General features: G+C 37.3%; 1 protein-coding gene across 1 annotated transcript in view; it reads left to right on the forward strand.

The window, feature by feature from the left end:
- Positions 1-1,060: 1,060 nt before the first annotated feature.
- The window catches only part of LOC137258354 (purine nucleoside phosphorylase-like), a 34,336-nt gene continuing 20,600 nt past the window's right edge, over positions 1,061-14,796 (forward strand). The window contains exon 1 of the mRNA XM_067796005.1: positions 1,061-1,274. Coding sequence (XP_067652106.1) covers positions 1,204-1,274 — 71 coding nt within the window. The 5' untranslated portion in view covers positions 1,061-1,203. The remainder of the gene's footprint in view (positions 1,275-14,796) is intronic.

The following is a 14,796-nucleotide window of genomic DNA, read 5'->3' on the forward strand; positions in this document are numbered from 1 at the left end:
TGTTTCACAGTCAAGTGGGAAAGTAATGCTTGTACTCCGACTTACTTTGTGCAAAAACTATAATATGTATGAAAAGACATGAGACTGTATTTTATTATTACTTGCCCGTGGAATATACTGCAGTGTATTATATTTTAAAGAGTGAAATACTGTAAATAAAGATGAAAATAAACATGATATTTTCACTGAGTAGAAAAACATGTTACGTCACTTGATAGAATATCACTTTTGCAGACTTACTCGATGTCTCGATCTTTTACAAACAATGATGAAAATATAATAAATAGAATATTTTGTTAATGTTATCAAATAATATGTAAATTTCATCTCGTGGTCTGACAAAGCTGCGCCACTCGTGAACATATAAACATATAAACCACTCGATGAAATATACATGTTATTTGATAACATTAGCAAAATATGCTCTATGTAATATTTTTACGGCAAAATTATACTAGTGTAAAACCGCTAGACGTATGACGCCCTAAGGGTTCAGAGTTGTGACGTCACAACGCTAATGCCGCTGTCGCTTTCGCTTGTTTCATACCAAATCATTCACTCATTTAATGAAAATGGTATTGCATGGAAGGTCGTTTATTTCGGTATCATCTATTTGCTATGCTAGCTGGCCGCATGGACCTCTGGGTAGGAGGGTGAAAGATGAATGACGTCATCAGTGTCGTCATGGTGACGTTAAGACTACACAAGTTCACGTGATATTTGCACAAGAATATAGATATATACAATTTTTATGAACCTATTTATTTCAACCTTGTGAATGGATAAGACATTATTACACGAGAGTCTGTGTGGCATTGTATGAAACATGTAAGACAACTAGTGACACTAAACTACAAATTATATTGTTCGTGCTAACCGTTGCAGTCTTTTAATTCATTCCAATTATAACTGAAAAAGAAGGTAGCGATGCACAAAATAATGTTTGTCTCAGTCTCCTAATTAAAATATAAGAACCCAAGGACTTGGTCACATATGTCGTTAGTCCTTAGGAAATCAGCCTGACTTTCTATATATAGATTTGAAGGCGTGTTGGAATGGCGTTGTTTGATTGGCTGGTGTAAACTGCCGGATCTAGGGTAGCGTATACCTCTGAATGGTTTAAGCAGGTACACAAAAACATTGTAGTACGCTAGAAACAACATAATTTTCCCTGTCGTCCTACAAAGGTATTAACACGTCAAGATGTCCAACGAGGTCAGCGGGCTTCCACACAGTGAAAATGACGAAATGAGGACCAAGAGCCTGTTGACCAGGTAACGCTCGTATGAGAAATATTTTATACTTTCAGACCAGCTAACATTCACATACAATTTTATTCATCACCGTGAGAATATTTGTAACACGATCTGTTGAATAGTTATTTAGCCAATACGTTTGTTGTGTATCATCATGATAGGTAATAACTGTCGTTTTACTCGGACTAGATCTATATCATAAAACGTTTTCACTTGGAGTTCACAGATTTTTTACACGTGCTTCGTTTTACGCGGTTTGGACGAACCAGCGTTCTCGTATTATGAGAAACAGGTCAAAGGGCCATAGGACAAAAGAGCCAAACTTGAAAAAAGTGTAAAGGGACCAAATGAAAGTCAAAAGTGCAAGGGAAAGTCAAAATAGCCATATAATTAATAGGGACAAAACGGTTTGAAAATAGTAATCCATAACACCCTAAACATATCAGAGCGTTTCGGTGTTGTTTATTTTTATAATCTCAGAGTACTTAAGTGTTTATACCATACAACTGTTTGTTTAATTATTATTATTCATTATTGGATATTTATATAGCACACATATCCATGCAACTAGTGCATGCTCAAGGCACTGATATTTGTTTCCCTCTATCACTGGATGTCAATGTCAACGTTACATCGCATCATTAATCTCAACTGACCCGTGAAGGTGCCGGGGTAGAATAGGCCTTCAGCAACCCATGCTTGCCATAAAAGGCGACTCAGCTTGTCGTAACAGGCGACTAACGGGATCGGGTGGTCAGACTGGCTGACTTGGTTGACGCATGTCATCGGTTCCCAATTGCGCAGATCGATGCTCATGTTGTTGATCACTGGATTGTCTGGTCCAGACTCGATTATTTACAGACCGCCGCCATATAGCTGTAATATTGCTGAGTGCGGCGTAAAACTAAACTCACTCACTCACTCATTAATCTCAACTCCCTGAGGAGTATGTATACAACTCTTGCTGCCACTAGGCGCACCGAGTTTATTGTGGCTCTCTCATCCTAACGAGGTACCCAATTCACAGCTGGGTGGACTGGAACACATAGACACAGTACTTTGTCCAAGTTTACTGCGCGTTGCTGTACTCGCAACGTAGGTGTTTGCACGGATTCATGTGGCCACCATTTGGTCATATACCAAAGGATTGTGTGGGTTATTTTAAGTGCACAGGGTTGTGTACTGTACACTAATGGTTGTGACAACACGGAAAGAGTCTGCACACAAAGTTGACTCCAAGGTTTCTACACCCAGTCACAGGGGGGCTGCATCACTAGCCCAGCGCTTTAGCCAGTTCACCCACTGTGCCCCCAATGACTAGAAGAGGTTTAAACAGAGGGGTAAGATTACAGAATACCGGATACCTTACTTTCAATAAGGGTTAGCGCTAGGGTGAGGTTTAAGTAAGGGTTACGTTAGCATTTGTGGTTTTGTTGACATGACACTTAACAATATGTTGGGTAGGTATTCTGTATTCTGCAGGTGTACCAAACAGAGTCATTGATGTCCTTTTCACCAGTCTCTAATGTTATTAGTTGTGATTGTTGGTCTCGTGACTAAGAATGCTCTATATAACACATTTCCAACACTATCACCAATTCATGCTAGTAACCATGGCTGTAAAGTGTGTTGGGGATGGGGAACCGAGCCCTGCTGCACTCCAGAACTTGTGCTCGCAAATCTATGGTCTACCACATGAGAGGAATGATTGCCCTCCAATGTGCATGATGATGTGTCAAGTGATGTCTGAGGTGAATTTTAAACATGTGTGAATTGTGAACATTGAACCACTTATATATTTAATCACACATCACCTGTCTAGTGTATGATGATCACACTATAAATTATTGCGTTTTTTACTGTTAATATATTGATGTAAATGCAAATATAATTAATAATAATAATTATTAATGTAATATAGCATATAAATTATATATTACCTCAGATTATTCCAGTATATTTGTAATTCCTTTTTTATTTGAAATTTCAAGTTGTTTTATGCTAAATGTGTGAATGCCTTATGTTCAATGTATCTTATGGTGAAGGCTTATTTATTATGTTCACATTCTAAAAAGAGAAATACACGTATGTCTTTTCAGATATTTGGTAATGTTATGGGTTTGTATTGATTTGGTTGATGCAGCAAATCCATGCTCACGATCTTGGTCACTGAATCATCTGATCCACACTTGCTGACTGCTGCATATAACTGGCATATTTCCGAGTACAGAATGGGATGAGTTTTAACAGTTTACATAGTCACATCCTCTACAAGTCTCTACTATACCCTGGACGCATCTACAGGTTGGCCCGATAATTTTATTACTTCCCCTTGCTGGCTCCGCATTCTCACAATAGCCAGTCAGCTAGGCCATCGTTATATAACCGAGCTTGCCAGTGTCAAGAAAGGTAGCGGGTGCGAAAGTTTGCTCGCAGTTTGACTCAGATTTTGGGGAATTCATACAGACATATTTTTCGGTCCGAAACTTAAAAAAAATACATGTGTATGTGAAAAAAACTCCTACCTCTTTCAGAGAGCCTCTGCATGGTTTGCTTTGCCAACTTTAATCGGTTAGATAATTTGAGAAGCGAAAGCGAGTTGTGATTGGTTCGCTCAACTTCCCAGCGTAGACACCTGATTGAATAAAGAGCCATCCAAGGGAGGTAATAAATTTATCGGGCTGAGCCGTGGATGCATCCAGGGTATAGTGGAGACTTGTCGGAACGTATACCCTGGAGATATCAAGGATGACATCGTCACAGAACTCACATTTTGTCATGACAGGGACGTCTGTGTGAACACTTAAAGCTAGGTCAGCAAAGGGCAGGGATAGTGTGGACTAATTTTGTTTCATTCCTCCAGTTTATTGACACTGGATGCCTTTATACCCAGGATGTTTGTCGGCCTAATCCTATGCAGGAATACTTTGTCAATCCCTGTGGGCAGTTTTAATATCTACAGGATAATATTGCCAAAATTTAGGTTCCATGGCTACATTATGTATGATTTTCTCAATTGTTTCATGAATGATGTGTGGTGCCTTTTTTGAGTATGGATTATGTGGAATGTTTGCTGTCAGTAATGATATATGGCTGTATTGAATAATAACTACAAGTCAGCATGAATATATACATTGATTATTATCCATATGGTGAAACCTATGGTCATGCATATATTATCATATATATGCACATATTACTTCAGGCTAGCAACCATTGTTTCTGTATTTCATTGTCTTTCACAATACAAAATTTCACACTGGTATAATTCATATAACACATTTGTTTGTGTGATAATCTGTATATATTTGATATGCACATGTGAGTCCAACCTTTCCTAGAAATAAGACTGTGACCAAGTATTTCTATGCGAAAATTGCTGTACAGATCATTCTAGCATTGTCCAGAGCCATCTGATAAATTGGAAACATTATATAAACACTATTTTTTCTGTTTTCATAATGGTAAGTTAAATATTGCTGAAAATTGGGGTGGTGGTCATTTTCAGAGCACAGCCCCCAAACCATTGAATACTTCTATTAAATATTGCTAAAAGCTATTATTATTATAGTGTTGAACTCATTTACTGGTGCTGTTTGAGGATTTAGAAAAACATGCAGTACAGCAACATTCACTTGGGTGTGCCTACCCCCGTATCCGCAGCCACCCCCCTTTTTTTTTTTAAATCATCCCCCTTAACCCACACCTGTGGCCTCTCAAAGGAATTTCCACATTCTCATATATAATGTGTCATGTTTTCTAATTCAGTTACAGCAAGAGATGTGCTTTATGACTGCAGTTTATGTCATTGTTAACAATTCCCTAGTGTTGTTGGCATTCATTATTTATCATACGTTATCATTGTTATCATGACCCTGTTTGTATGCATAGAACATGACTGATGTCTCGATGTACCTGCCCAGAATAGACGCTCTTCACCTCACAACCTTGACATAATTACTAGTTTAAGAGAAAACAAAACATTGTTTGACGGCGATGGTAATACAAAAAAAAAGTGATAATTTCTGTAGCATAATAGCAGAGCTTTGTATTAATTAACTCTCTCATATCCCTGCAATTAGACATTTATTCCTTTAAGTTATCAAGATATTAAATCAGAATTGACTTCAGATGAGAATAGGCCCACATACAGGAATGGGGAAATACAAATTTTTGAAACTTGTCCCTTGACATAGAAACAGTAGGAGCAGTGTATTAGCCTGATGGTTAAAGAGTTTGCTCCACACACTAAAGGCCTGTGTTCGATTTCCTGCATGGATGCAATGTGTGAAGCCCATTGTCGGTGTACCCCACCGTGATATTGCTGTGATATTGCTGGAACTTTGCTAAAAGCTGCTTTTAACCTACTCACTCACTCACTCAGTCACTCACTTACAATCAACAGTATATATATAACAACCTGTGTGCAGTCAGCTTATCCAGATTACTGACCCAATTTGGTGCATTGTTCCTAAATGATGCAAATGTATTTCCTGTAATTACTATAGTGAATAACAAAGTAATCCCAGACTCAGTCACAGCTGAACAGTAACAGCGCTGAGGCACTCAGCCTTGACTTCGTGATTCATTTTGCTGCTTTGTACGTTGATCAGTTGTTTAATGTTGTGGACGATATTTACAGTATCAAGTAATCAAATCTGATATTATTTACAAGTTCAATGTTGTGGACGATATTTACAGTATCAAGTAGTCAAATCTGAAATTATTTACAAGTTTAATGTTGTGGACGATATTTACAGTATCAAGTAATCAAATCTGAAATTATTTACAAGTTTAATGTTGTGGACGATATTTACAGTATCAAGTAATCAAATCTGATATTATTTACAAGTTTAATGTTGTGGACGATATTTACAGTATCAAGTAATCAAATCTGATATTATTTACAAGTTTAATGTTGTGGACAATATTTATAGTATCAAGTATTCAAATCTGAACTTATGTATAAGTTTAAGGTTGTGTATGCTATTTACAGTATGAAGTATATTATTACTGTAAGATTACTTATATGGTATCATCTAACATGGGTGAACAAACCATTTTATGGTGTTTGCCACAGCCACATTCAGTTTTTTTTCTCAAAGTAATAAACATGATGAAGTGTCAACCATTGTTGTTTATTATTCATATATATTTTATACCAAAAGGGCAAGAGTATGAAAATAAAAATATGTGTAGTTTGAAACTAATGACTTTTGACTCACAAAATCAAAATCCCTAACATGCTGAAATACATGTATCATGATTCATGAGTGGTGTGACTGTCTGTCTGTCAAGTTTTGTCTTCATAGCATTGTGTGGACATGTAGTTGTGATAGATGGTTGGGAAATATTTATTTAAATCTGGTGCTTACTCTGTGATTTGTTTGTTAGGTCGTATGTTATCGACTCGAACAACAATGCTGACATTACATCATGCCTGCTTCCAAGGTACGAGTTTTTTGCGTGTTAACATTTGGGTTGTGGTGGTCATTGTTTTGTGGTCAAGTCTTGGTGAGAGTAAGTGAGTGAGTGAGTGACATCGGTAATATTACAACTTTTTAATGATGAACAATTTATACGTTAACAGTAAGTTCTTTTTAGCTTCATAATCCTTCTGTAACTCATGCTTGTTGTAAGATGCGACTAAAAGGGTCAGATGGTCAAACTTGCTGACTCAGTTAACACATGTCATGGTATCCCATTTGCTTAGACTGATGCTCATGATGTTGATCACTGGATTATCTGATCCAGAATCACATCACACCTCTGCCATATAGCTGGGATATGCAGACTTAAACAAGAAACAAGATTTCAGATACTATGTTCTTCTGATGTTTAACAGCTTGAATGTTATCTGCTAGTTTGGAACACGGGAAGTCCAGATAAAAAATACAAACATAGAATTTCTCTCTTGAGGTTCCATTACCAACAGCAGGTAGTGATGTGACACTCACAAACATCCCAGCCATTCCTCCATGTTGCTACTTCTGCCAGACACTGTCCTACTAGGGATCATGCAGGTAGCTAAGGTACTGTAAGTCCCCTTGGCCCCTAGTATGGTGATCTACTTTCAGTTGTTGGTGATCAATAGCCAGTGTTTACGTGGTATTGTCTAACATAGTTTTCTGCTTTTAAAGATACATTCTAGCTAGTTTTAACTCTTTTTGTGATACTGTAGTTATTTTACAGTCCATTGATGACTGGTTCTTTAATTACTTGTATTTGTTGTGTGCATCTACAACATTTCTTGTCACTATATGGCTGCAATATTGCCGATGTGACATTAAATTTTAACTCACTGATTCCCTCACTGCCAGACACTTAACACATATCAAGACAGAATCCTAGATTACCTGCCTGTGGATAACCATATGATTTATTGTTTAGTTGTGATAACAGGTTAACAAAATGGTTACTCCAAAAGCAGCTTTGTGGCATTGCTTAAATCTTACAATGGGTGGTTTCCTTTCAGGATTTAGATGTTTGAGTGTTATTAAAATGTCAGGCAGTATTTCTACACATGTATCAAAATAATAGTTCCTGCCTGTGCCCTGATTCTACAATTCAAGATCCAGATGCACAGTGGTTAGTGTAGGAAGGGTCATAGGAAGCATTATGGAGGAGTATCAAGTTTTGGCTCTTCCCAGGATTACTAAATGCTATGGTCATGTTTATCCTAATCCTATAGATTTTAGTAGATCTGTTTTGCTTTTGATTCATAGAGTGGAAACGTATGTTGTGCCACTCAGGGTCACCTGAAAAACCACTTTCCCAAAGGCTGGAAAATGGAGGTCTGGTAGTTATCGCCTGATAACAAAGCATGTATGACCTGGTTGATTGTGTGTCCACTTATTCCAAACATATGGATGGTGAAAAAGGTATTGTCTGTCTCAGAATGGATTATTTACACACTGCCTTTACATGTCCCTTACACATGAATGGAGACGAAGGTATTGTCTGTGTCAAAACTGAATATTTATACAGCCCTCGATATATACCTCTTGTACAGCCAGTCAGAAAGGAGCAGCCCAGTAGTAGGTGTATCCTTATTAACTGTATTCTTGTGCATCCTTGTTTACAACTAGTGAATTGATAAAATACAATGTATGTACTTTTCAACATTCGTCATGTGATTTTGACAGAGAACTGTTGTTTGGAACACTGTATTGAAAGGATAACCAAGATGGTACTGGGGAAAGCTGGAAGGCTGATTCGTGTCTGGTGACACCGCATGGTGAACTAATGTAGCGTTTCTGTTGCTTGACAGGTAATTAGAAGCCGGAAGGTAACATAACAACACATGGTATGGATCTACATCTTCTTTATTATTTGCAACACAGCATTTCTGGACTTCTTCTTGCACTATTCACCTGATGAAACGTATATAATAAAGTTGTAAATCTTTACAATACATCATCATGTAATGTGGGATGTGAAAGTGGTTGAAGTGCAAATTCCAGAACAGTACCTGTTAGCTCAGTCCTCAAAAGATTAACCTAAAATGTGTTGAAAATAAAATGTTTTATAAACTTGCATGTTATATTTTGCAAACAAATGACGAAATCTCCCACAACAACTTTAGGCCTCTTCGACTGTGTGTAGAAATGGAAGATTATTGAACATGCTGAAAGGAGCCGGCTCAAACCAGTTGAAACCAGTTTGAGGTCTTTCAAAGATATAAATGCGCAAAGTAGTTTGTCTGAGAACACCAAGGGAAAAGATATGTTATCTGTAACAATAACTTACCACTGAGCCAACAGAATGATAAAGGAATATAACAAATGTGTTCTTATAGACGTCACAGACACAACCAATTCATACAAGATCATACCTATTACTACTGGTAGGCGGTTGGGTAGCCTAGTGGTAAAAGCATCCACTTATCACACTAAAGACCTGGGTTTGATTCCCCACATAAGTACAATGTGTGAAACCCATTTCTGGTGTCCCCTGCCATGATATTACTGGAATGTTGCTAAAAACTTTGTAAAACCAGGTTGATTCACTGTTATTATTGGTAACTGGTGTATTAGTGGCAGAATGGGTGGCCAGGAAATCTAAGGGACATTATTCGCTCTGAGTAGTTCTGCCCCATGACATTCAAGGAGGAAATGATCCTTTGTTCGATTCCCGCATTCCCTGACTATGTTTTGGGTGTGTCAGGAACCACCCAAGCCCATGGGTTTCATCAAGTTGGCAGACATGTGAGACCTGCATTGGGATAGTGGGGTAGCCTAATGGTTAAAGTGTCTACTCACTACACCAGGTTTGATTCCCCACATGGGTACAGTGTGTGAAGCCCATTTCTGGCGATCCCTGTTGTAATGTTGCTGGAATATTGCTAAAGCTGCATAATGCGTACTTATTCCTGAATAAGTGACATACTATCTCAACAGGAACTATTAGAGGGCTAACATAAGTGCATTTCTTGTGAAAAAGGATGTTAGACATGTAAATGATTTCCGGAGATGGCTGTAAGTGTGATTCTCTGATAGTGAACCACAAATTTCTGAAACTTTGTCTTTACCCTAAGTAAGTCTAGTGGTTAAAGTAATCTCAGATCAAGTTGGTAATTATACTTCTGTTACAGTTTTTTGCTCGTCCTTCGCAGTTAATTTTCCAAATGTGTTAAAATGTCACACAAATATGTCACCAATCATTTTCTATCTTAAAATAGCAACATTTCATAAGGTAAATTAATAAGTTAATATTTTTCTGTTTATCAAATTAATAAATTAATGTTTAAAAATAGTCTATATTTTCAATATCATACACTCTGATAATGAAGCACAGTTTATTGCCCCATATGGTTATGTCAGGATAATTTGGTTTGTCCCGTCTATTCATCCATTGTTTACATTTCAGCAGAAAGGCAGCTTAGGCATAAACAATATACAAATGTAGAAGTGAACAATGTATGTGCATGAGATGTTTTTAGATATGAACACAATTTATAACAATTAGAAGAAAACCTCTTTATTTTTTTCTCCTTAAATACATCAATACATGGCATCAATACATTTGAGGAGATAAAATAAATTCTTTTCTTCTTTTTCCTCCTTAGTGTAGCTAACATGTTCAAACAGCTAATGATTATGACATCAACATATTTGACAACATTTAGAAAAGTTCTTTATATTCTCTCCTAGCCAGGTGAAATGACAACAATGGCTTCAACACATTTGCTGACATATAAAAGATGTAAAAGACATTTGAAAGGGATGTTATCGTACATTGACTCCGGGGTCATGATCGTCAGTGTGCCGGGTGAAGACGGGGCTCATATCTAAAAGCTTAAGTGGTAGCATCATGATAAGATCACTCAAGAACTGGTTGTGTACACATCATGCCGAATAATGAAACCACACGATGACTGTTTGTAACCATGGAGACTCTACCCTTGAATTTGAAATGCTAAAACAGAACAATTTTACCCAAAATTTAAACTGACTTTGATTCAGCAGCTATTTTTTTCAGATTTTATGTTTTGAGTTTTGTTTTTGCCTGGTATTCCTGCAGCTTGTTGATATGTGCTGATTTACCACTTTTTGAAGACAGCACTTTGTCCAGTTTGTTTAATCACGTTTACATGTACCTCCTCTGTGTTAGAAGGCTACAGTGGGCATTGACATATTAGTGGGCACCAAACATGGCCGATGTTTCTTTGAATTGTTGAAAACCTTCCATGTGATTGTAATTTGTAGAATATCTCTTACTACCTATCCATCATGTAGACAACACAGAGTAAAAGCATTTCGCAAATTGGAGTAGTCTAGTGGTTAAAGCATTCACTTATCATGCTGAATACACAGGTTTGATTTCTTCAAGTCAGTACAGTGTGTGAAGCCCATTTCAGGTGTCTCCCACCATGATTTTACTGAGTGAAATGTAGTTAAAAGTGGCATAAAACCATGACAAGGTGGTTTGGGCAATGAAGAAGACATAATGGCAAACAGAATGTTTTGTAAAATGTTCGAATTTGATGTCAGCACCAGATTTTTACTGATCTGTTTAGTGCATGTCTGATTGTCTATTTCCAGCTAAGGTTGGGAAATGCATTTTGTTATTTTCGTTGTCAATATTATATGAAATTTTCCAGTAATGAAAACAAGAAATGTCAATCACATTAGCCCATGTTTAGTTTACAGTACAGGGAATATTACTGAAGACCTGATATCCAGGTATACTAATGAGTTCAGTTTGTTGACAGAGACAATATGTCCTCCAAATAAACGCCAATGTCTATGACCTCAGAGCATTTCTATAATATAGTTACTATGCAGTAATGTAGTCCAAAGAGCGCTTTTGATTGTGGAAAAGGTTTAACATGCACAAGAGAAAAGAGACCGTTGTAAATTATCAGTTTTCAGATAAGTACTTGTGCAGAGTACTTATGGGTTGATATTAAAGTTGGTCAGCAGGTTTGAGCAGGGTGTTGATAGTGGATGCTATGAAACATCGATGCTTGGATGCATCGATACTTTTTCTAAGGTGATACAATTATCAGTACATTCAAAACTGTCTATATATTTAGTTTTGAAAGTATCAATTTAAATACCAGTATGTTTATGTAATGTTTACATTTTGCAAATAGATCATATTCGTTTAACCCGTGAAGGTCCTGGGGTAGAATAGGCCTTCAGCAACCCATGCTTGCCATAAAAGGTGACTATGCTTGTCGTAAGAGGCGACTAACGGGATCGGGTGGTCAGACTAGCTGACTTGGTTGACACATGTCATCGGTTCCCCATTGCGCAGATCGATGCTCATGTTGTTGATCACTGGATTGTCTGGTCCAGACTCGATTATTTACAGACCGTCGCTATATAGCTGGAATATTGCTGAGTGCGACATAAAACTAAACTCACTCACTCACTCACTCATATTCGTTTATGTTATGAGAGTTATTAATGATTATTCTTCATGCCCAAATCTCTGAGAATCAAAAATGTTGATCTTTTCATAGACTATCATAAAATATGAAATATTAATGTTCAAAATGTAACAACCAAACATACACCCAAAAAAATTGTGTAAAACTAAACACACTCACTATAGAGACTGCGAACCTTACCTTTTGCACCCATTTTTAGCAGTTTAAATTGCCTGGCATAGTCTGTCTCACACTAGAGTCACAGTCCCTCAGCCGCAGTATTCTCCCCAAAACACATTCTTCTCCCTTAACATTTTCATAGTGAGGTGAAAGGATACAAATAGCATTTATCTAATTTTCATTATATATCAACTGACTCAGAGGAAGTACAAAGCTAAAAGTTATCAGAATTAAGGCTGATGGGCTGTAGGGTAACCAAGAAAGATTTCTGTCCCATCTCTGTATTACTAAGGGGATACACACTAAATAACATCATATTTATGAAACGTGTTCAACACAGATAGATATGGATGAACTCAAGAGATGCATGCGAAACATGTATATATATGTGTCCGCCATATTCTATCCATAACATGTCACCACAGTCATGTCAATCCCAGAATTTCACCAATCAAATACTTCATTCTGTTAATATACACATGAAGATCCAGATTTGAATGGGTTTTCAGCAACCCATGAGAGGTTGTCGTAAGAGGTTGGTCAGACTCACTAATTGCAAAGATCAGTGCTCATGCTGTTGATCACTGGGTTTTCTGGTTCTGATTTTATTGTTTACAGATCAGCGTCATCTGGCCAGAGGATTGCCAAGGGCAGCACTAAACAATAAGCTAACCAAACCAAATCATTCCGTTAAGCCAATGACCTGAATCCTTCATACCAATTGTGACAACCTGCCATCAGAACCGAATGTGTGTGTTTTACACATACTCTTATCTTTTGATTACAGCAAATGATACATTGTGAGCATATGATAGTTTTTTTGCCAGTTCAGCACATTGTTCCTGTTGTTATTTCACTGCTATCTACTGACACTGACCACATGATCACATCACAACACAGGGTAGATTAAAAACACGGTTATCTCAGCCTTGTCCTCACATTAGGTGTTTTGTTTTTTAAAAATACAGCTAAGAACTGGTCATCTGCAGGACATGCTTGCCATAAGAAATGAGCGGATCTTGTGAGAGATGGTTAAGGTGATAGGGTGGTCCAACTTGTTTGAAGCAATTGTTTTCACGCGGCAATTGTGTATATCAATGCTTATGGTGTTTAATATGTCATCGTATCTCAGTTGTAGTTAGATCAATGTTTATGCAGTTTGATCTCTGGATTGTCTGATCAAGACCGGATTATTTACAGACCACCACCATATAGCTAAGTATGGTGTAAAACTAAACTCACTCCCTCACTTATGGTGTTAATCACAGGATATTCTGGTCCAGAGACTACTTACTGAGTACTATCAGTGCATTAAATAACAAACAAATTGTATACTTTTCTCCTCTTCCAACAACCCAAATTCATAGTTCATAAGGTCTTTTACTGCAATGTTTTGTCAGCAAAATCCAACAAATTGCAAGGTAACTCCTAGACAAACAGGTGTATGTCTACAAGCATGCTGAAATTGAATAAGAAGATCATGTGCCCTTATCAGCATATTGATGGTATGCTTTTCTGTCTATGACTAAAGTATATTGTTCTCTTGTGGGGTCGCAAAATTGGATTGATTACCTACGACGGCAGAAATATTAGGTCAAAATATCACTTTGTCATGGCATCGTGATGTCATCAACAATGCTTTAAAGTCACCTTTCTTCTGTGACATTGCGTTCTGCATGTGGCAATTGTGGGTAACCAGCCTATGTTTAAAAGTAGATTTGGGTTTATATTTTTCCTCAGTTTGATAATGAGTGGAATATTCATAATATTCATGCCCATGTCATGCTATTTTTATGACCTCATTCCTAAATATTGATATATCCCTCAGTCTCATTCGTGAAATACCAACATTTAGGCACTTGTGTTGTAAACATTGGGCACCCATTATAATATCTGCTGTGTTTGCTGATTAAACCGGATGAATGAATATATTTTTATGTCATATTTAGCAATATTCCAGCAATATCATGGCGGGAGACACCAGAAAGGGGCTTCACACTTTGTGCCCATGTCAAGAATCAAACTCGGGTTTTTCGGTGTGACAAGCAAACCCTTTTAGCATTGGGCTAATCTGGTCAAACTGAAGTTACCTGGGTTTGAATCTCTTGATGTATTCAGTATGTAAAACCCATTTGTGGTGTCACATCATGGGAAAGAATTCCTGTGATTTGAGTGTGATGAGAAATCTACTCACCAGAATGCTAACTCTGAACGTCCAAAGATCATCAACTCAATTAGTCTCTGTTCTCCTCGGTGATGTCTGTCTTTTCAGTTTGCTGGAGCTCTCTTCCTTCAGAATCAAGGAACACTTTATCCAGAGAAGTGTCTCCTCAAAATCCACCTGTTTTGCATTGCCTTTCACCAGACTCAATGGATTTTGTCTGTACTTATGTTCCTTGACTTTTTTCTAATTTCATCTAAGCGTCAGTAAGTACCTATTGATGGACATAGGGGTCTATATTATATATACATGCAATATTTATT

This window comes from Haliotis asinina, chromosome 12 (assembly GCF_037392515.1).
Source record: "Haliotis asinina isolate JCU_RB_2024 chromosome 12, JCU_Hal_asi_v2, whole genome shotgun sequence".
Lineage (NCBI taxonomy): Eukaryota > Metazoa > Mollusca > Gastropoda > Lepetellida > Haliotidae > Haliotis > Haliotis asinina.